At 45.6% G+C, this 21907-nt stretch overlaps 2 protein-coding genes and 1 long non-coding RNA gene across 7 annotated transcripts in view; 1 reads left to right on the top strand and 2 right to left on the bottom strand.

The window, feature by feature from the left end:
- The window catches only part of PER3 (period circadian regulator 3), a 28442-nt gene extending 27413 nt beyond the window's left edge, over positions 1–1029 (bottom strand). For 4 of the 5 annotated variants that reach the window (XR_013989587.1, XM_081016687.1, XM_081016690.1 and 1 more), the window contains exon 1: positions 931–1029. The gene's annotated coding sequence lies outside the window, so the exon portion shown is untranslated. Of the gene's footprint in view, positions 1–808 lie in introns of all 5 variants that reach the window. The other variant, XM_081016688.1, reaches the window with a different exon arrangement.
- A 1655-nt stretch (positions 1030–2684) lies between these two features.
- LOC308483922 lies at positions 2685–9613 on the top strand. Its single transcript, XR_013989835.1, has 2 exons — positions 2685–2734; positions 9411–9613. It is a non-coding gene; the product is annotated as an uncharacterized lncRNA (long non-coding RNA).
- Positions 9614–12911: 3298 nt separating this feature from the next.
- On the bottom strand, positions 12912–21172 carry VAMP3 (vesicle associated membrane protein 3). Its single transcript, XM_081017222.1, has 5 exons — positions 21016–21172; positions 17938–18016; positions 16925–17083; positions 16130–16181; positions 12912–14537 (listed from the first exon to the last, which is right to left on the bottom strand). Coding segments are annotated over exons 1-5 (312 nt in total). The 5' UTR covers positions 21018–21172; the 3' UTR covers positions 12912–14517.
- Positions 21173–21907: the final 735 nt, after the last annotated feature.

Genomic DNA, 21907 nt, shown 5'->3' with positions numbered 1-21907 from the left:
CCATCCTTGTGTCACCCTGTTCTCAATAGCCACCACTACAGTACGATTTGGTGGAGGAACAGATACAATGCTGCGAATCATGGAGAGGCAAAAGGAAACACAGCAAAAATGCTTATTATCATTCCTGGGAAGTGGGCTGGGGGGAGAGAAAGAGGTGGAGACCTGGGAGGAGTTCTATACTTTTGATTGCAATGTTTAAACAATGGGCGCATCTTTTCACCACCACCGCAAGGCACCGAGAGGCTGCTGTGCTGGTCTCTCCCAGCCCATTTCCCCGCCCCGCCCCCCTTGAGGTTTGGAGGCTTTTAACGCAACCGAGCAGCAGAAAACGACTCCAGGCGAAGTTTCACCCCGTCCTAGAGAAAGCAAAGCAGCCCCCCCCCAAAAAAAAAACCCCACAGGAAAAAAAAAACCACAGAAGCAAAACAGATTTCTCCTGCTGCCTATCCTGGAGGGTCGGGGCTCTGGGAGTAAACGCAATCTTCAGACACACGATTGGGAAGAGAGAGCAAAAGCCAGGCAAGGAGAGAGACCTCAAGACAAAGGGGGGCCACGGCCACAGGGAGCTTCAACCGGAGCGGAGAAATATTTGACTGCGATCCTCACGGCAAACCCCGCCCTTTTATCTGTCCTAGAGTTGGAAGGGACCCCAGGGTCATCTAGTCCAACCCCCTATAATGCAGGCGGGGCTCGAACCCACGACCCTGATATTAATAGACCCTCCCTGCGCTACCGACTGAGCTGAATTGAAGTGCGTGTCTTTTAGGTGATTCCTCCTCAAAACAAACACCAACTGGCAACTCTTTACCTTTACTCCTCCCCGCTCCCCCACAAAAAGGACCGCGTCCAGCCAAGTTGCTAGTCTTCAGGACGCACGTGGTGGCGGGGGGCAACCCGGCTCTGGGCGCCCCACTTCGCCCATTCACTCACCCGCCATCAGCACCGACCTTCCCCTCCGCTCGCTCTTTTCCCTCACACTTTACACACATCCGCGCAACGTGACAGGAGCCCCGCCCCCAAGGCCCGTAGGCGGGCGCGCCATCCGCATGAGCGTTCTGATTGGACCGGGTCGCGGAGGGGCGGGGCCGAAAGGGCGGGGCTTTAAAGAGGGCCGTAGTTGCTATTGGTAGCGAGAGGGAGGAGCCCGCGGGAAGTCGCGCTTCCATGCCGCGTGCCTGAGGAGGGTGTCACGCCCACCGCCGCCTGCTCTTGGAACGAGGGGAGCCGAAAAGGGAGTTCTACGTGTGGTGTGCACACGCGCACTCACTCCTCTCCCGCGCGCATGCTCGGGAGCGAACGGTGGTTAAGCGGGTGGGATGGAGGCGGCTGCCCTTTGCTGCGCATGCTCAGCAACGGCTGCTTCGCCGTAAACATGTTTGCGAGGCGCGCCCAGCTGCTTCCTGCAATCTTCCTCGCAAGTGTGTCCTCTCAGGAGGGAAGCGGCTGTTCCTAAAGATCTTCTGCCCAGACGGCTTTGGCTGCCCGTTGCCAATCTCTGTCGGTCTCCAAGGCCGCCTGGAAAACTCACGAGCCTGCAAAGGCGATTAAAAACAAAAAAATAAAAATTTCAAAAGTTCTGGTCCCAAGTTCAGCATTTCCAAAAAGGGAGCTGGTTCCACTTCGCAGTTTCCTCCTTTTACAAGACAAAACTTTTTTAAAATAATATTTAATAGTTTTCAATTACAATCCAATAATAGCCCCATTATAACAATACCAAATTAGAAAACAATTACGAATACCAATCGTTCAAATGCCGAGTTACATATTTTAAGTGCCCCCCCCAATGTGGTAAAATTGATTGGTGATTTTCTTTATTTCTGCGTTCCAAAATCTATTTCAATTACATTCCAGGGAACTATTCTGAGGTTGCGGTTCAGATATTCTTCAACTAATTCAGCGAACTTCACAAAACTAGTTCGCTCCAAGCTCTGAAAGTGTCTTACTGTCGTGGGCTTGCAAATGCCAGGATGTTTGCATTATCAACCTATCTGGACTGCTGCGTCGTGTTTTGCGACAGAATATGCAACGTCTTTTTTCCTGCCTGTTATTTTCATCTGACTTCCCCGTTTCCTGCCGCCCCCCTGCCTCCATCAAACACTGATGCACACACCTTTGCCAATCCTGTTTGCAGCCCTTCATTCATCTGGTCAAGGGGGCTGCAGCCCACAGAAGCGCTTCTGCCAGCCTTGCCACTACATGGACCCCCTTCGGGTGTTTTAAGCTCTCAGCTGCCATCCCATCAGGGCACTGTGCTTGGCTTGCATCTAAAACTCCTGGAGGGCACCATTTGGGGGGATGAAGGGAAGGCTGGCCTAGGCCCCGAATGGAGAAAGCGGCTGTGGCCCCTCAGCTGTTGCCACATTTCCAGCTCCCAGCCTGCCTAATGGTCAGGGGTGGCAGTGGGCAACATCTGAAGGGTGACAGGTGCCACACCAGTCTGTTACGGAAGGGGGGGGGCATGTCTTCTTCACTACAATATATTTGCTCAATTTCTCTAGGACTCCATCACCCCTCCCCTGTCCTCCATAATCTCTCAAGTAATCCTGTCAAAATCACTCTGCCAAACCTTTCCTCGGGCAATGCCAGGTGACAGACTATGCGTACATGGACCATTGTCTTCTCAGGATGTGCTTATCTGCGCATATCTCCAGCTCTGCATATTCCCCCCTCCCTCCTCCATATGTTAATCCAGTGTAACCCAACCTCTCCTTAATGTATTCATGATGTAATCTGTGTAACCCAACCTTTCCTTAATGTATTCGTGATGTAACTGGGATGTATTTTGCACTGTATTCTGGGACATGGAGGGAAATTTCAAAAGTTCATGTCACCCCTTTCTCTCTGTTCAATCTCGCCTTGAACCTGTTGCGCAATAAACTTGGATCTTCTGCAGTTTGCTCCTGCGTCCGGCTGAGCTCATTTTCTTCCGCAGGGACCCACGGACTTAGTCCGATGAGCTGGGTGGCAGAGTAACCCCGCACCCAGATTTTTCCGTAACAGTTGGCGCCCAACGTGGGGCTTGCGGTTCTCCCGAGCTGCTGACTGGGGGCCCCGAAATCTTCAGCCGGCTCCGGGCCATTTTGCCTGGGAAGATCCTTTTGGACCCCCAGCCATCTTCCGGGCGGTAATCGAAAGCCCTAGGAGTTCAGCCGGGGAGCAAAAGAGGGATCCAGCCGGCTTATTCATCGATCCCGGGATCAACGTTGAAGACGCGTGAGTATAGGAAAAGAAATCCAGTGCACTGGTGGGAAAGGGGGTGGAATCTCCTGGCAACTGAATTCTCTGCCCTCCTCTCTATCGCTCCTTCTTGCCTTTCTCTTGGTCCGGTTAGTGAGAGAGACCGTGGACCGCTGCTCAACCCAAAAGGGGGGTTCTGAGCTCTATCTCTTTTCCTTAAAATCTCCAGCCAGCCGCACCAATTGGGAGCCCGAAAGTAAGACGGAGAGACCCGGCTTGGAAAGACAGCCGACTCTCCGCAACGGGCATCTCAGTTGAAAGCAAGGGGCTGGAGTTCTTCTTCTGAACTTCCCGAGCGCCCTTACGGAGGGGGCAGGAAGGGGTCTGGCTTTCTATCCCAATCCCAGCCGCACTGGTCGGTGCCACGTAACACGTGTATCGTGCGTGAGCCCGCTTCCAAAAGCAAGGGGGATTTTCAGTTCGAAATTCTATCAAGGGATCACCCGAGCTGGCACCGCATGGCGTGGGCGTCCAGTAGGGCCCCTTTTCCTGAGATGTGACGATAGGTAGGAGGTTGCCAGGAGGGATAGCCCATGAGGAATTGGGCAGGACCGGCAGAGTGGAAAGAGACCCCAGGTTATAGGAAATAAGGAAATAAGGAAATAAGGAAATAGGAAATAAGGAAATAGGAAAGGGAACGCAAGGAACCGGATAGCTAGAGCTCTCTAAAACCCACTAAGGAAGTTGCCAGGCAACTAGAAGCCCCTTCTCCTCTTTACTATACGTCCCTGTACTAAGCATACCAAACCCCTAGACATACCAATCCTAATCAACCCCTCTCTTTCCCCCTTCTCTATCCCAGACACACCCCCCCCAAAAAAAGAAGGAAAAAGCAAAAAAGCAACAACAGCAACGCATGCATCTATAAAGGGGTACCCAGTCGACCAAGCGTTATGAGCCCTACCAGTTTGATTAACTGGTGGTGTGTTTGAAGAGGCAAGGAGGCTCATAAAACCATGTGGGACCTTCCTACTAATTTCACTTAATGAAGCCAAAGGTAGTGGCCCAACTCCTTGCAATAACCAACTAAAGGATGAGAGTATATATGTTTACATGTTGTCTGTTATGTGTGTTGTCTGTTCCTTCTGTCTCTGGCAGACTGCCTTTCTTAAGTGTGCATAGTTTAAACTGCAAGCTTGCTTCAAAATTTAAATCTAAGGAAGCCATGCTGGATCTTAGCAGTCCTAAATAAGACGAAAATTGAGAATGAAGTGTGCAAATGTTTACCCCACCTCTTGCTTTGCCCCAACTTTTGAGATTGTGAGTCTACAGTCTTATTTTGGAAGGTGCTGATAACCTAATGTTTCTGCTGCAAAAGCCTAGTTGAGCCAACTGCTCTCTCAAGCTAAAATGCAGTGTATGTTACTTCATTAAGCATATGCCTATAAAAGTATGGTGTTCATTCTAAGAAAAAATATTTGAGTCCAGTTTTAACTTTGATTTGGTTGGACAGAAGAGTTATTGTAAGGCTCCTGATATCAGTCTCTATAAGACTTCATGGCCTCTTTTGTTAGAAAATGCCCCCCCTCCCCCTTGTTTCACTCTGCCTCTTTCAGTTGTTTTCTCCCTTCTTACTTCTGTGCCAGGTAAATTTACTCCCGAGTAAGCTTCCTTTAAAGGAAACTGCAAAGAGGGGAGGGGGGCAACACTTGTGTATTCCCTTAAAAAAAATCAAATCTAGGGCTGCTTTAACTGTGCTTTATAAGAGATCCTCTCCCTATCTTACGAAAACTGTTCACTTCAATCTTCCTTAAATATCATTTCAAACTCACTCAAACTATCTCAAGATCTGCAAAAAGGGTTCTGTGTAAAGTTATGTACTTTTATTTTCCTCTTCCTTAGTACATGATAGGAGCATAGATGTTTCCTTTCCCAGCTGTAAATCTGTACTTAAATGTGTATGCCTCTTTGGTAGTACAAATCTTGCTGCGAAATCTTGCTGTGAACCCTATATTTTGGAGGGTTGGACTAGATGACCCCAGGGTCCCCTTTCAACTCTCCCGATTTGTGGCTGTGTGGAAGGACATGTGTCTGCAAGCATTGGAGGGTACTTCTTAAATTCTGGTGACGTGATGGAGTTGAAATTCAACCTAGCTTTGCTCTTTAGTTTTAAAAGGTGAGAGGTGAAGCCCAACTGGTAATATCAAGCATTTAAGTGATTACAGTGTTTATCATTTTGTCTATTATTTAAAAAAAACAATCAAACTTAAAAGTCTATTAAAAGTTTAAGCACATAAAAATTCATATAATCAAGTAGAATTAGCCTTGACCATCCATCCTGTAAATAAAGGGCAGTAAAATTTGTCTGCAAATGGTAAGGCTGAGAATGTTAAAAAAATCCTATGAATTCTAACTCTCTGGCCATTTTTACTCATAAATAAGAGAGCGGTTGATTGTTCCGCGAATGACCAGATAAAATGACCAATAATGATAGCCCTTTCCTGTACATAAAGGAAGCACTCCTGTTGCTTAGGCTGAAATTGCTAGCTTTGGTGAATACTTAAATTGCTGAGTTTCTCTTTTTTGTTGTTTTAAAATCTAACCCTATTTTTAAAATCTACTCCTTACCTTTCCCTTCCTTATTCTAATTGAGCCAAAAGATGCAACATTTTCAATGGTATAAAAGGTTTGCTGAGACATGAACTCTGCACATGCACAGAGGCTGAACCATTGAGGGAAATCATCCTTAATGTGTTTTGCTCCAGGGGCTACTTAAGACAATAGAGTTAAGTACTGGACATGCCAAATTCTTTTCACAGGTAAATATCAAAGCACTCCCACTGTGAGTTCCTCTTCTGAGTAGTCTCTCCCCCCCCCCCAATGGGATTTAAATTTTATAACAGTTTTTTTTGTGTGTGTGTATGTGTATATGCCTATGCATTTTAGGAACAGCATTTCCTGACAAACCTCTCACATGAAATAATTTTCCCTTTCAACAGAGTGTCCTTTCTTTTCTCCCACAGCACAAATGATAATGAGGGGATGCAAACAGTGATTTAAATACTCTATAAAAGTAATTGCATTTGTTTTCCTTTTGTCTTTCTTCCCTTAAAGCCAAACAGTCACTTTCTTTCTGTTCAGCAAAACAAGTCTGAATCCCTGCTATATTAGTTGATTTCCTTCTATCTCTTTGTGGCTTTGACATTTTTTTAGGTTACAAATAATCTGTTTTCCTTTATTAAGTTCGTTTTATCAGTTCTTCCATTATATATATGAAATTAATCGAAGCACAACCAAACATTGTTTGTGGAATGGTATTTGTTTACCTTTGTGCCTGAGCATTTCTTAATTCTGTCATTTTGGCTAGTGCAAGGTACTTGCACAACTTTAAATTGCCATTCATTTTTCTTGGTATTAACTCATTTCCCAGTATTCCACTATTAACATTACAGCTGATGTTGTCACATAATTTGGGATGTTAGAATGCCAAAACAGATTACTTCAGGTTACTTCAAGTTTCTTATTAATTGTGTGCCTTACCATTTATTTATTTTTGGTTCCTTATAGGTCATTTTGTGTGTGTGTGTTTTACTTTGGGGACATGTTCATCACATGTTGAAAGTCAGTTTCATGAAGTTCTTTTATTGGATAGCACATGGTGAATTTTAAGTTTTCCCCATTGTTTTCCCATTTCTTTTAGTCCAGTAGTAATCTGCGTGGTTTTGATAATATATTTAATAATAATTCTTTTCTAAATCTGATGCCTTTGTGTCAAGCTTGTTTTCATCTGACTGGTAATCTGACAGAGATTTTCACAGGAAATAAAAATTTCCCTTTCAAACAGGATAGTGAAGAGAATTCGGACCCACATAAGCAAAATGTTTAACAACTTCCAATTGTGTTCAAATTAACAAAGGTTTTGTCCCTTCGTTTCTTCCACAGCCAAACTAAGTGAAGGAAATTAAATGTAAATGATTATAATATTCAAATGGATAAAATGCTTAACTATGAATTTGTATTTACAGCCTCCCAAGAAGAAAATTTTAGGATATTCTCTCCTTTCTTGACTATTATCTTCCTCCTTAAAAGAAAAGAAAGAAAAAAACAACAACTAATTATGTCTTCAGATCCTACAGGCCTATTTCCAAAGGATGCTTTGCGGGAGACCAAAATACTAAGACCATCTCCTCACCAGCTAAGCAACCTGCCAATGCATCACAGTGGCCACAACAATTTCTTCCCATAAAAGACTTGAGAAACTGACTAATTGGATTTTGAAGGAAATACCCTTGTGCCAAGTTTGGAAATACATGTAAAAGCAGCAAGAATTGCCTCAAGATCACAATATTGCCTCAAGATATAGTGTAGAATTAATACTTTGTACGTTTTGTGTATTATGTGTTATTATGTAGGAATGCTGAAGTGTGTCTGATAATGTGTTATCTCCACAAAGAAAATTTCTGTGTGTAATTGTTTCTGTATAATGTAGGATACATAACTATGAACAGCAGAAGGATATGGCTTACACCCAAGTTTTTCATGGAGGATTCCCATATATTACAATGCTTTCCAATAGAGCACACTATATTTAGATTAAGTCAACTGATGATCATATTTCCTTGTCCCACCTGGCACTCTGCAGAGTCCAACCTTCCCTACCTATTTATTTATGTATTTAATGTTTTCCTATACATGAAGTCCCCAGATTTTTACTATTTCTTTCTTTCTGTTCCAGAAAACTATTTCAAATCTTTTCTATGACTTCTCTGCATCTCTTGCAGATTCAGTACTGTCTTCAAGTAGCAATTGTTCTGTATTTATTTACTTATTAATCTTGGTTTTCCCGTATAGCTGTGAAATTAATCTAACCACAACCAAGTATTATTATCGGAACCATATTTTATCAGGTAGATTTGAAGCAACGCTCCTTATTATTTGAGATGTTTGATTAGGATGCCAGATGAAATTGGGTGTAGATCATGTCCCAAATTTTATTTATTTATTTGAGGACACGACTACCATATGTTATATTATTATTGATAACAAGAAACGTGTATATGCCTTGATGTAGCAAGAATGGTCCCTTATAGAGTTAAATTGACTCATTTGGACAAATGCCCCCTTAAAGAATGGCTTTGGTTTTAACATATTGGTTTTGAAAAGTTGAGAACCATGGGGCAAGATAAATTCAAATTGGACTCTACTGGAATTGGGCACGTGTATCCAGGCTGCAACTAGCTTTTGGTCCTTTAAGAGCAAGTGGACAACTTTCCATGAGTGCGAGACCAGAGCCTGCAATAATGAAAAATCCCATAGCTAAAGGCCAAGGCGAAGACCTCTCCCTCACGAGAGGTCCGCACCTGTGCCAGCTATGGTGAATGCCAGGCGACATGGTAAATTGAAAGCCCTGAGGGGATTCAACAGGATGTGTTACTGTACCACTATGCCGGTGTGAGACCACAGAAGAGCTAGCTTGGCACCTGAAAACACAAAAACGGTGGGGCTAAAAAAAAAGCAAACTGCATTTTTTTCAGTCAGTAGTAGACCTTCCTGCTAAATGTAAAGCATACACCACTATTGAAAATGTTTCTCCCAAGAGCTAGGGTGCCACAAGTAATTTAGTAACAAAATACAACAGATGTTCTTTTATATAATACCCTATATCCAGCTATCTGCACTGCTATACTTGCAAATGACCGTAAGAGGCATGGCTTGCAAGTCCCTTTCAGGTTTGCATAAACCCACACATCTGGTACGGTAGATACCAAGTTATTATTTAGCGCATATATATAACACGCGTGTACATTGTATTCGTCCGTGTTGCTCCCTCTTTTGCTGCCCTGCTCAACCCACCTCCTTTCCATTAGAGTGTATTCCCACTCACAGGGAACGCCTACATTCACCGAGATTTAGGGTGCGGAGAAAAGATTTGCAAGTTCTTACAGAACTTTAATGCAAATCTATCTCCGAATGGGGGACTGTTACGGAAGGGGGGGGGCATGTCTTCTTCACTACAATATATTTGCTCAATTTCTCTAGGACTCCATCACCCCTCCCCTGTCCTCCATAATCTCTCAAGTAATCCTGTCAAAATCACTCTGCCAAACCTTTCCTCGGGCAATGCCAGGTGACAGACTATGCGTACATGGACCATTGTCTTCTCAGGATGTGCTTATCTGCGCATATCTCCAGCTCTGCATATTCCCCCCTCCCTCCTCCATATGTTAATCCAGTGTAACCCAACCTCTCCTTAATGTATTCATGATGTAATCTGTGTAACCCAACCTTTCCTTAATGTATTCGTGATGTAACTGGGATGTATTTTGCACTGTATTCTGGGACATGGAGGGAAATTTCAAAAGTTCATGTCACCCCTTTCTCTCTGTTCAATCTCGCCTTGAACCTGTTGCGCAATAAACTTGGATCTTCTGCAGTTTGCTCCTGCGTCCGGCTGAGCTCATTTTCTTCCGCAGGGACCCACGGACTTAGTCCGATGAGCTGGGTGGCAGAGTAACCCCGCACCCAGATTTTTCCGTAACAAGTCCTTCTAGGGGTGAGAGGAGACCAGACAGTGCCTCCTATCCACTGGTAGGCTGCTGTGAAAGTGGCATGGGGGTGCTGCCAAGGAGGCAGAAGATCTGGACTCCAAGCACAACTGTTGCTATCGCTGCAGCAGCATGCAATGTCTTTCTTGGAGGCCAGATCTTTTTTTTTTTTTTTTTAATGATATTTATTAGAAGTTTAAAGATTACAAAAAAAAGAGAAGAGGAAAATAATAAAAAAATTAACAGAACATACATTACAATAAATAAAAAGAGAGACATAAAAAAACAATACAATACAACAAAAAAAGAAAACAAAAACAAAAACACTAAAACACATCCAGTATTCCATATCTTTACCTTTCATTTACTTGTTTCATCGACCTCCTCACACCTCCCTTTTTTGTATTCTAGTTCAATTCACTATTTCAGCAAATTCTTTCCATCTTTCTCAAATTTTGTTCTATAATTTATCTTAACGGTCTAACCTTAAATTTTTTCATTTTAGCCCATTATCAATCAGCTTTTACTTAATTCTTTATTACATTTCTGCTAAAACCATATAGCTTCATTCCAGCATCCTTCTAACATTCATTAATTTTGCAATGTTTTTGTAAATATACTTTAATTTTTTTCCAATCTTCTTCCACCAACTCTTCTCCCTGGTCTCATATTCTGCCAGTCATTTCCGCCAGTTCCATGTAGTCCATCAGCTTCATCTGCCATTCTTCCCTGGTAGGTAGATCTTGTGTCTTCCAATACTTTGCGATAAGTATTCTTGCTGCTGTTGTGGCGTACATAAAAAAAATCCTATCTTTCCTTGGCACCAATTGGCCGACCATGCCCAGGAGAAAGGCCTCTGGTTTCTTCAAGAAGGTATATTTAAATACCTTTTTCATTTCATTATAGATCATCTCCCAGAATGCCTTAATCTTTGGGCATGTCCACCAAAGGTGAAAGAATGTGCCTTCAGTTTCATTACATTTCCAACATTTGTTATCGGGCAAATGATAGATTTTTGCAAGCTTGACTGGTGTTATGTACCACCTATAGATCATTTTCATTAAATTCTCTTTTAGGGCATTACATGCCGTATACTTCATACCAGTGGTCCATAACTGTTCCCAGTCAGCCATCATAATATTATGTCCAACATCTTGTGCCCATTTAATCATAGCAGATTTCACCGTTTCATCTTGAGTATTCCATTTCAACAGCAAGTTATACATGCTTGACAAATTCTTAACTTTAGGGTCTAACAATTCTGTTTCCAATTTTGATTTTTCCACCTGGAAGCCTAATTTTTTGTCCAAGTTATATGCCTCCATTATTTGATAATAATGGAGCCAATCTCGTACTCTGTTTTTTAATTTTTCAAAGCTCTGTAGTTTTAATCTGTCACCTTCTTGTTCCAAAATTTCCCAATACTTCGGCTATTTGGCCTCCATATTGAGTTTTTTCTGAGCCTTTGCTTCCATTGGTGACAACCATCTTGGGGTTTTATTTTCTAACAAATCCTTATATCTTATCCAAACATTAAACAGTGCTTTTCTGACAATATGGTTTTTGAACGCTTTGTGTGCTTTAACCTTATCATACCACAAATATGCATGCCAACCAAATACGTTATTGAAACCTTCCAAATCCAACACATCCGTGTTTTCAAGAAGCATCCATTCTCTTAGCCAACAAAATGCGGCTGATTCATAATAAAGTTTAAGGTCTGGCAGGGCAAATCCACCTCTTTCTTTAGCATCTGTTAATATCTTAAATTTTATACGAGGCTTCTTGGAGGCCAGATCTGCTGCTCCTGTGGTCCTTCACCTTGCCTCATGAGTGTGCCAGTCCTGGTAGCAAGACTATTGGTCTCCAGCCTCTGCTTGCGGGCTGCCAGGAGCCGTCTGGGTGACCAACGTCGGAAAGACGACAGTGGGGTAGATGGACTTTTAGGTCTGTGGCAGGTGCAGGGCTCATTAGGTGGGTCCACAGCTATTCTGTGCACATGGCAACCTTACTACAAGAGCATGCACCAAGCCAGGATTGGCCAACAAAAAGAAGCTGAGGCTTACTGGCACAAAGTTAGCTATTAAAAAGGGGGGAAGTGAACCTTCAAAGGAAAAGAAGTTGCAGAATGTGAGACGAACCTTTTCCTGGACAGTTAGTCTGTCACTATCTGGAGTGACACAGCACTCTTCACTTGAGAACTTCAAGAGCCTTGCAGCTGGACCAGGCTGTTACAAGAAAAAAACTGCTCCCTTTCCCTTATGGGGTATCCAAGAGCCCATACAGAGTCCTTATGTAGGTTCTCGATCGGTAGGAGAAAATAAGAGGCCAACCAGAGAATATTGAGAAGCAAAGAAGATAGTAAGCCTGATCCTTATTAAACTGTTGCATCAGGGTGCTCACCACCCCCCACGCAGGAGGAAGGAGAGGAACCCTGAACAATGGTGTGCCAGCCCTTATATAGACTTTATGAAATTGCCCACCCTGGAGCCCAAGACCACCCCCCAATACATCAAAGATACATCACTGAAGGGGTGGTCTACAGCAGAAATACATCACAGGAGGCGGTCTACAGCAGAAATCCTGTCTGGCAGGAAAACTGTTGATGGGTTTACCTGGAGAGCCTGGCCAGTCTTATGTGGTGATAAATACTTAATTCCCGAGTCCAGGTCACAGGCTCACCCTATTCATATCTTAAATGTGCCCTTAAGGTAGGATTTGTGATCAAAGAGACAATGGGGAGGTTTTTCCCATTTCCTCCCTCCTTGCAGAGAAACATTTGGTCAATTTGGGAGAGTCAAAATAGCTTCAGGATTGTCTTCCTGTACCGTTTCAGACATGTGGATTATATATTTATGTACATGTTTGCCTTGTACATTTATATCTTAGTCCTTATAATTCTCATAACAAGGTCAAAGGGAGTCTACCCAGTTGAGCATCTGGGGCCAACTGGATGACTTTTCTGGGGAGCCTGCAAGAATGACCTGAGTGCAACAACAGCAGAGCTCTCCCCGCTCATGAATCCCAGCAACTGTCCTCCAAAGTATACTGTCTCCGAAAGTGGAATTGAAACCAATAGCATCATGACCAGCAGAAAGCAGAAGTGAAGGGAGTAGGAAAATCCTATGCAGCTTCTCTTCCACTTTTACTTTATTACTTTTTTAAAAAAGAATGCACACCAGAAGCGACTTAACAATCCACTTTTTATTAAGCAGTTGCAAAGGAGGCTTCTCTTTGCCCTGTTAATAGTGCCAGGAAGTTGTGTGAAGCTTTGTGCCCTGGCCAAGACATACACACATATACACAAAACAATGCTGGATTTCAGTCAAGGCACTGGCAAGTCTTACAAGGCAAAATTCACATCCAGTGTTTGGTTAAGCTTGAAGTTTAAAGAAATGTTTTAATAACATTTTATACAGTAAGAGGATTGATAACACATGAATAATCAAACATTTTTGAAATCATTACCATAATTCTTACCCTCCCAATGTATATTCCACCTTCACTTTAAAACTAGCAGGTTAACAACTATCGCAGGACAAATTTCAAGAAAAAGACTCCTTATAAAGTGCCTGCCAATTTGGTTTTGCTTGGAGTTCTTTAAGGCAGACCAACCTATTCTTCATTCATCTTCACCACCCCTTTAAAACTCTAGTTTTCTAGCAATTTGCACAACAAATACGTAAAAAAAAAGGGGGGGAGGTAAATAGGCAAGGAACTGAGGACTACATGTTTGGCAATGCTGGTAAACAGTACAGACCCGATCTCATTCATATATGCAGTTTTTGCTCATAAGTAGAGGGCGACAAGGAGAACAGAAGACCCAAAGGGGTGGGGTGTTGTGCGAAGGGTGCAAGGGGGTGGGTGGGAAGCAAAAGTGAATCACCCAGAAGGCACGCAATCGCACACTGCTTGGCTCATGAAGGTCTGTGGCACCCCAGAGTATCTGGCACACTGAAGAGGACAGAAGCACTATCTGGCAAAATCTCTCAAGGAGGGCAGTCAACATCTGCATGGGCCACCCTAAGCAACATGAGATGCAAGTCAAAAGTACTTTCAAGGTTGCTTTTAACCCTCATTTCCCTAACAGATAATATATTCTGCTGGTATGTTGAAGCTTTTCTTGCCGGTTTTAGTTTTGCCAGAACCCCCAATGCCGAAACGTTAGTTAAATTCAACCAGAAATACGTTCTCAAAAATACTTTTATAATATTTGTTCGGGTCCAGGCAAAAGGCACTGAGGAATGGCAGCTTACTATGAGAAGAGCAGAAGGCACAGTGTTTTGTCCCAAATACTGCAAAAAGGTGTATTGGCACTTAAGTGCTTGGAGTGTGCAAGTTTAATGGTTGCTCCCCACCCGATCAGGAGATATTATCTAATTAAGGCAACAATGATTCCAAAATGGCACAAGAGAAAAAAAATTCTCCAGAAAGCACAAATGAAAGCTAGTTTCCTTCCCTGTCCAGGTATAGCAGGTGAAACAGATAAAAAATACCCATGATCTATGAAAACCCACCCAGAAACTCACAGCTTCAGTATAGATCATGATACCCCCAAGCCTTAAGATGTTTCACCCTCACTCATACAGGTCTTAGCAGTCTCAGCCAACTGCAACAGCATTTACAAGTTGAAGCGCATCATTTGAATAAAGGCACATTTGTCTATAGGCTACAGAGTTAACATTTCTATCCAAAATAAACGTTTGATTTGTGCACCCGTAGGAAAGCTTGCTATGGAGGAGACTGATGTTTCTTGTTGAAAACTGCTTCAAGTTCCAGGGTTTCCTCAAACAGCTCATGAGGACACGCTCCAAACTATATTTTTTTTAAAAAAAAAATAAGGGGTTAGGAGAAGAAACATGATTTTTTGCTTCAAATCAAAGGATACCTGCAAAACTATTTATATTTGAAGAGTGTTCCCTTTATAAAAAGTGGTTGTCATCTGACACTGGGCAACTAGCAAAATTGGCCACCACAGAATGCAAAGCACTTGCCATTCACTTCCCATTAAGAACAAACTCAACAAAAGGAATTAGGGCGGCAGTTTTACCCTCCCCAACTGTATGTTATTGGGACTCCAGCTGCATGAAGCCAACAGCCATCAGACCAGAAAGTTATCTGCACAGTCTTGAGTCAATTCGTACATGAATCAGGGCACAGAGGCATTTGTGGCAGCTATTCCACAGTGCCAGGGAACTCTTTTTCCTGAAAACAGAGGTGGCCCTCTGGAGGCTGCTGAACTGCTGCTATAATAATAATAATAATAATAATAATAATAATAATAATAATAATAGTTTATTTATACCCCGCCCATCTGGCTGGGTTTCCCCAGCCACTCTAGGTGGCTTCCAACAAAACACTAAAATACAGTAACCTATTAAATATTAAAAGCTTCCCTAAACAGGGCTGCCTTCAGATGTCTTCTAAAAGTTTGGTAGTTATTTTTCTCTTTGACATCTGGTGGGAGGGCGTTCCACAGGGTGGGTGCCACTACCGGAAAGGCCCTCTGCCTGGTTCCCTGTAACTTGGCTTCTGCAGCGAGGGAACCGCCAGAAGGCCCTCGGTGCTGGACTTCAGTGTCCAGGCAGAATGATGGAGGTGGAGACGCTCCTTCAGGTATACTGGACCGAGGCTGTTTAGGGCTTTAAAGGTCAGTACCAACACTTTGAATTGTGCTCGGAAACGTATTGGGAGCCAGTGACCGGTGTTATATGGTCTCGGCGGCCGCTCCCAGTCACCAGTCTAGCTGCCGCATTCTGGATTAGTTGTAGTTTCCGGGTCACCTTCAAAGGTAACCCCACATAGAGCGCATTGCAGTAGTCCAAGCGAGAGATAACCAGAGCATGTACCACTCTGGCGAGACAGTCCTTCACTGTCCTTGACCGTTGGCCATGCTGGCTGAGAGTGATGAGAGTCCAGAAACATCTGGGAGCACCTCTTCGCTCCTTAGGGCTTTTACACACAACCTTTTAGAAGAGATCTCAGTCTGCAGTGGGTCCACTGTGATCGGAACAGAATATATAATACCTGGCTCCTCTTTACTACAAATCCCGAGAGAAAGAGACAGAAGAAAGCCACTTGACTGCATTACCAGTGGCCTTCCAATGGAGAATCACAAGTTCTTTCTTTGAAGACGTTTTTCAGGGGCGCAAAAGGCAAATGAAGCAGAGAGGTCCAATATATCAGTGAGTCCCAGGCTAAGGAGCAAGGGGTCTCCAATTCCATGGCCTCTATCTGATTATGGATGCCTTTGCTAACCTCCAGTTGTTTTGGACTACAACTCCCATCAGCCACAACCATATACGCAAGGTCTGATGGGAGTTGTAGCCCAAAGAAACTGCAGGGAAACATGTTGGTGAAAGTTGGTCGATGATATTCCATGCCTAACCAGGACTGAAAACACTTACCAATGATGATGATTAAGAGAACGACCACCACTGCAATCAGAATGGCCCACATCTGCCAAGAGAAACAGAGCAGAACTATTAAATCTGCGAGCCACCACCATAATTTGCAAGTTTAATCTAGTATCCTAGTTTTGTCTAATTGCAATCATTCAACAGATACTGGCATTTAACATCATTTGGGAACTGTGAATTTGTTTGAGAAGTAGCAGCCTACTAATACAAGGAGTCCGGTCAATATAATATAGCAGTATATATTTTTACCAAAATAAATAAATAAATAATCATTCAGGAACTGGGAAATTGTGTGCATTAGTTAACAGGGAGTAAAACGCATAATCATGGAATTGTAGAGTTGGAAGGGACCCCAAGGGTAAACCCTGCAATGCGGGAATCTCAACTGAAGACTCCATGACAAGTGGCCACCTGACTTCTACTTAAAGGAGAGTCCACCACCTTCCAAGGGAGTCCGTTCCACTGTCAAACAACTCTTACTGTCAGAAAGTTCTTCCAGATGTTTAGTTGGAATCCCCTTTAACTGAAGCCATCGGGGTCTGTCCTACCCTCTGGAACCGGAGAAAATAAACATTCCACTGGTGTCCCCTTCCTGACCCCCTACAGGTCTTCAGTTTCCAAGAGGCTCCCTCAATCATCCTTTGCAGCTGTCCAGGGACCCAGGGGGAACCCTGTATCTTCTGCCAACCTGGTTCGCTCCGGATGTTCTGGACCTCAGCTGTATTCCAAAACACCTGGAGGGCCCCGGGCTGGCGAAGGCTGCTGCAGCCCAGTCAGAGTTACCTTGCAATTCTTCCACCAGTACTTCCTCTTCAGCTTGGCAGCATTTGTCTCAAACTGGGCAGCTCCGGCTTGCAGGGCATCCACACGGTCATCCAGCACGGACAGCTTCTCATCCCTTTCCAAAACCTTGTCCACGTTGACTCTCATGATATCCACCACCTGAGAAGTCAGAATGATGCTTAGCATGCATGTGTATGCCTCTATATACAGTGGACGCTCAGGTTGCGAATGTGATCCATGTGGGATGCACGTTCGCAACCTACAGCATTCACAACCCGCAGCGGCGCGTCTGCGCACGTGCGGGTTGCGATTCGGCGCTTCTGCGCATGCGTGACTGCCAAACCCCGGAAGTAACCCGTTCCGGTACTTCCGGGTTTCGGTGGGTCCGTAACCCAAAAAAACACAACCTGAAGCGTCTGTAACCCAAGGCATGACTGTATATACAGTCATACCTTGGAAGTCGAATGGGCCCCCTTTGGCCAGATTCAGCAGCTGGGGTCTCTGTGTATATACTTCCATGGATTAAGTCCACTGGCAGAGGAAAGCTTGGGCCAGCCTTGCCCATAGCCTAGTGCCTTCCAGATGGTATTGGACCCCGAAACCCAACATCCAGTGATGAGTTGGGAGGTGACGAACATCTGGAAAGCTGGTTTGTGCTGTAATAAATTGTAGTTGGCCACACAAGACCCTTTGTTGATTTCACGGCAGCAGACGGTCAAACTGAACCCCTCTGGAAACAGGAAAACCACAACAGGTTGCCAAGTTGCTTGGCACTTAGAAGCCACAGTAAGTTTACACCAGCTAGACACACCCCCCTCTCTTGAAGGTTACCCCCAACCCCCACAGAGTAGGTAGTCTACAGTATGCATCTTGCTGCAGCTTCACGCAGTGCAGCCAAAGAGAAGAGGAAGGAAGAGGGCAGATGATGGCCAGCTTTGCTCATGTCTTGCAAGAGACAGATGAACCTCACCACACAGGGATGCTCAGGGGAGCCACAATGGTGCCACACCTACCTCATCCACCTGGTTCTGGGTTTGCTGAAGCCGGTTGCTGCCTGGGGCAGAGGCAGCCCCTGAGGGGCCACTGGTTGACCTGCAAGTCAGAGGCAACAGTCAGGTTATCACGGCCTGCTGTGTGCTTGGCCAGGACAGAATTCCAGTGGTAAAGAATTCCCCCCGCACGTGTTGATTCTTAGATTCGTGTCCATTGTACCAAATGGTGTTTTGAAAGCAGCTCAGAATTAGCATTTAGAGTTAAAAACATCAGATTTCAATTTTATTTTATTTTTTAACACCCCCCCAATCTTTACACCTTTAAAAATTAAAACCACGAAAGAAGCAGCTTCCAAAAGACAGACACTGGGGGAAGGAGAAATGAAAACAGATGTCAGTGGCATTTCAGAGTGCAAAGTTTCAAACTGGAGGATTAGCTGTTTAAAAAACCAGTGATTTAAAGTTTCAGGAAGTGACCTCTAGCTCTCTTAGACCTCACTGTCTTTAGGATTTCAGCTCATGGCTGAATCATGTCTTCTTGCCAATTAAGTGTCAAGACACTTGCATGTTATTAAAATCTCAGCCTAGGTGCCATTTGTGATACTGAAGTGGAAGGCAAAGTCACAAGAGGGGGGCCCCAGCTGAAGCTCCCATCATGCTGGGTGTGGTTGATGGGTCTTGGGAGTCGAACAGGGCTCACCCCTGTAATAAGGGAAAGCCACCCCAAGTTGCCAGGAGGCTGTCAACACAGTGACACCGCCAGACCCATAACAGGCTCAAAGACGGGATGTGATGATTTGCCCATAACAGTTAAGTCCTTTAAAGTCTGCAGGGTTGTTTCTCTTGCATCAAATCCCCACCCGAAAACTAAATTATCAGGGCAACCACCCCCCCACAAAAAAACTTCTGGAAGCAGAGCTGTCTTTCCCATAGGGCTTAGTGGTGCGTCGCGCCAGGGCACCGGCCTCTCAGGGGCGTCCAAGCAAGTGGGGGAGCTGCGTGGCTTTGCCAGTGGCCTCCCCTTTCCCTGCACACCCGCCAGCTGCACCCCACCAAACATATGGCTGACGGGCATGCAACTTCCCTCCCAAGCCTCTGCAATGATTGCTCTCCCGCAGCGGCATGGGGGAGACTTGCCCCGCCCGATAGCTGGCAATGCGCGGCTTCGCCCCCCCCCAACTATCCGTGGTAATTTGGGGGCGCTGGGCGGATATTTGCACCCTGGCGCTGCATCTGCTAAAGATGGCCCTGTCTGGAAGCAACCAGTTTTGAAAGGGCACGATCCACCTCACTGATCACTCTCTTGTTAACAGAAGGGCATGCATTGCAGTTGACCAAGGGGGCTGCCCCAAACGTCCCTAACACAAGTGTTATGTACATATGCAAGAAAACCCTATTTTAAGTTTGATGGAGGTTTTACATTAAACTGCTAATATGAAAGTGTGGAACTTCCAGTGTTGTGTGCAGGTCTCCCTATGCCAAAACAGAATGGTGTAAAATCCTATCCATGTCGACTGATAAACAACCTCCAAAAGTGTCCAATATGGCTAACCCTTCCTTTGTAACCATTTTTAACTGCAATGCTGGGAGACAGTTATTAGGGAGGAAAGCCCCATTAGTCAGACTGTGGCTTGCTAAGGAGTAGCATTTACCCAAGTTTTATATTGCTTTTTCCACCCAGTTAGGAGCAAAATGTAATTAAAGCCATCAACACAAACTAATTCACACTGCCATTAAAATACCTAAGGGCACAAGCTTCTAAAAAAGCAGTCTAATGGTTGGGTCCCTGGGGATTTAACTCCTAAAGGCCTGGGTGAATAAATAAAGACTTTGCAAGCATCTGAAGACCATTAGTGAGGGGAAGCAATTCCATTTCCCAGGGGAGGGCCACAGTCAGGTGATGGGGCCACGCCACTGAGAATCCTGGTTAAACATAACATGGGATAGCACTGAAAGCCTCTTTCACTTTCACAGGTGAACAACCATCTCCTTCCGAAAGTGAGTTTTGGAAATTCACTGGAGTGTTTCTGCCCAGCAGAATTGGTAAGAGAAGAGAAAGGACTTGCCAGGTTGGCGAGTCTAGCTGACTCTTCCTGGTGCCCCGCTGGTTGGTTGGTTTTCAATGGCACGGAGCCATCATGCCAAGTTGGGCCCCATCAGCCCAAATGTGTGATTTATACTAATCTCCTCCCAGCTGAATTCTGGTCCAGGTGGGCAAGAGAAACAGCTGTTTAACAGCTGGCACCAGAAGAAAAGCCAGAGCCTCATTTCATAGGGTGACCTGTATCCCACATGCTCACCCTGAACCACTTGAAATTCAACAGGGAACACTTTGTTTTCAAAAGAAAATTAGAATATACAACACCCCTTGCAAAGTGGTGACATTGCTCAAGTTCAACCTGTGGTTAATTCTTCGAGAGCGTCAGGGCTCCTGAGCGCTGGCACCGTGATTCATCGGGGCTGAGCCCCCAAACAAATTTAGCTCCAATTTCCCCCTCCATACTGAAAGCCTGAAAGATTACTCTTCGTTTGCCTTACAAGGGAACAGGCACGGTATGGATCCCTTTGCTTTAAGGCTTCCGCCCTAACCCAGCAGGGAATTCAAGGGGATTTACTGCCAAGTAGACATGGGGCTGCTTCCCAAAAAGTTTTACTTGGAGCAGGCGCAGTGAAATTAATGCACTTAAGCCAGTAGCGTCTACTCCGAGGAGGACTAGCCTTGGAGAGGCGCGAGAACCCAACTTCGGCAGCGGGCCACTTTAGGGCTGCAGCCGTTCTGTGCGTCGGTGGAGACGCGTCCCCGAAGGCACTCTGCCTATGCCTAGAGGCCGCGCCTCTGCCCACGCCACGCAAGCCCGGGAAAAGAAACGAGAGAGTGTCCGGACAACTTTCACTACCCTCCGTGGCAGCCAGGAGGAACGGGACGGGCCAGCGCGCCGGGGTGCAAAAGCGAAAGGGAGGGAGAGCAACCAAGCAGCGGGCCGGGGCCTAAGGCCGGGGAGGCGCCGCCCCAAGCAGGGCAGCTAGCGGGGAGCCCCGACGCCCGCCCACCGCCCCCAGATCAGGATCGGTCCCCCTCCGCCTGCGAACGGGGCTCACATGGTGACGTTGGGGCTGGTGGTAGCGCAGCAGCGGCTCTCTCCGAATAACTTCTCCTGCTCTCCGGGCTGTTGCTGGTGCCGCTTCGGGCTGCAACTTTTGCAGGCGCGGCCGCTGGGTGGGGCCCTGGGAAGCTCCGCCCCGCCGGCCAGGGAAAGCCCCCAGCCCCAGGAACAGGAGGCGGAGGAAGGGGAAGCCGCTAGGCGCCTCCGAGAGCGCAACCCGCGGAGCTGGAAACCCGCCCGACGGCAAGGAGCAGCAGAGAAGCCTTGCAAGCACTTGAACGCGCTCAGCCGACGGCTTCTGGGCTTCTGAACCCGTCCGTCCCGGGTCTCTTCTTAGGGCTTCTTCGGAAACTCTTGGTTTGTGGCGTCTTCTTTCCCTGGACGGCCGTGGCTGGCACGATGGCTCTTCCCCGCTCCCAGGCGCAGCAATGCAGCTAAACGGCAGTTGTTGAAAGCTACAAGAGCTCTTGCGCTCGGGTCCTACTTGTGCGTTTCCCACTGCTTCGCTGGACGGTGCACTCGATAAGCCACTGGCTTGATCCACCAGGGCTCTCCTTACTGTATGTTCTGAAGTGCATTGCGCTGGAGGGAGGCTGGTGAGCCTCCGGTGCTCGTCCTACTCAGAGGAGATGCGCTCAAGTTAAGAACGGAGCAGCCCATCACTAGCTGCATTTGGGAGTACCTGATGGGGTGAGGCACGTCTTTACCTGCACCACGCTTGATGTCAAATATGATGCCTAGTGCTGGGCAGGTGGGCATGTTGGGCGGGACCGGACCCTGCCTGCTTTTGATTTAGAGAAAGGTTGTGGCCACAAACGGGCTAACAAGGAATTCTCGGGAAGTAGTGATGGTCACCAACCTGGATGGCTTTATAAGAGGATTAGGCA

This window comes from Podarcis pityusensis, assembly GCF_964106645.2.
Source record: "Podarcis pityusensis genome assembly, chromosome: 8".
In the NCBI taxonomy this organism is placed as follows: Eukaryota; Metazoa; Chordata; class Lepidosauria; order Squamata; family Lacertidae; genus Podarcis; species Podarcis pityusensis.
Note: the sequence above shows the minus strand (reverse complement) of the source record. Positions and strands in the feature narration are given on the sequence as shown.

Bases quoted from the DNA above. Each gene is read 5' to 3' on its own strand.
- VAMP3 (XM_081017222.1), bottom strand. The intron at 17,084-17,937 runs GTAGGTGTGGCA...CTGACTTCTCAG, and splicing joins CCCAGAACCAGGTGGATGAG to GTGGTGGATATCATGAGAGT. The intron at 14,538-16,129 runs GTAAGTGTTTTC...AAAAAAATATAG, and splicing joins TCTCTTAATCATCATCATTG to TTTGGAGCGTGTCCTCATGA.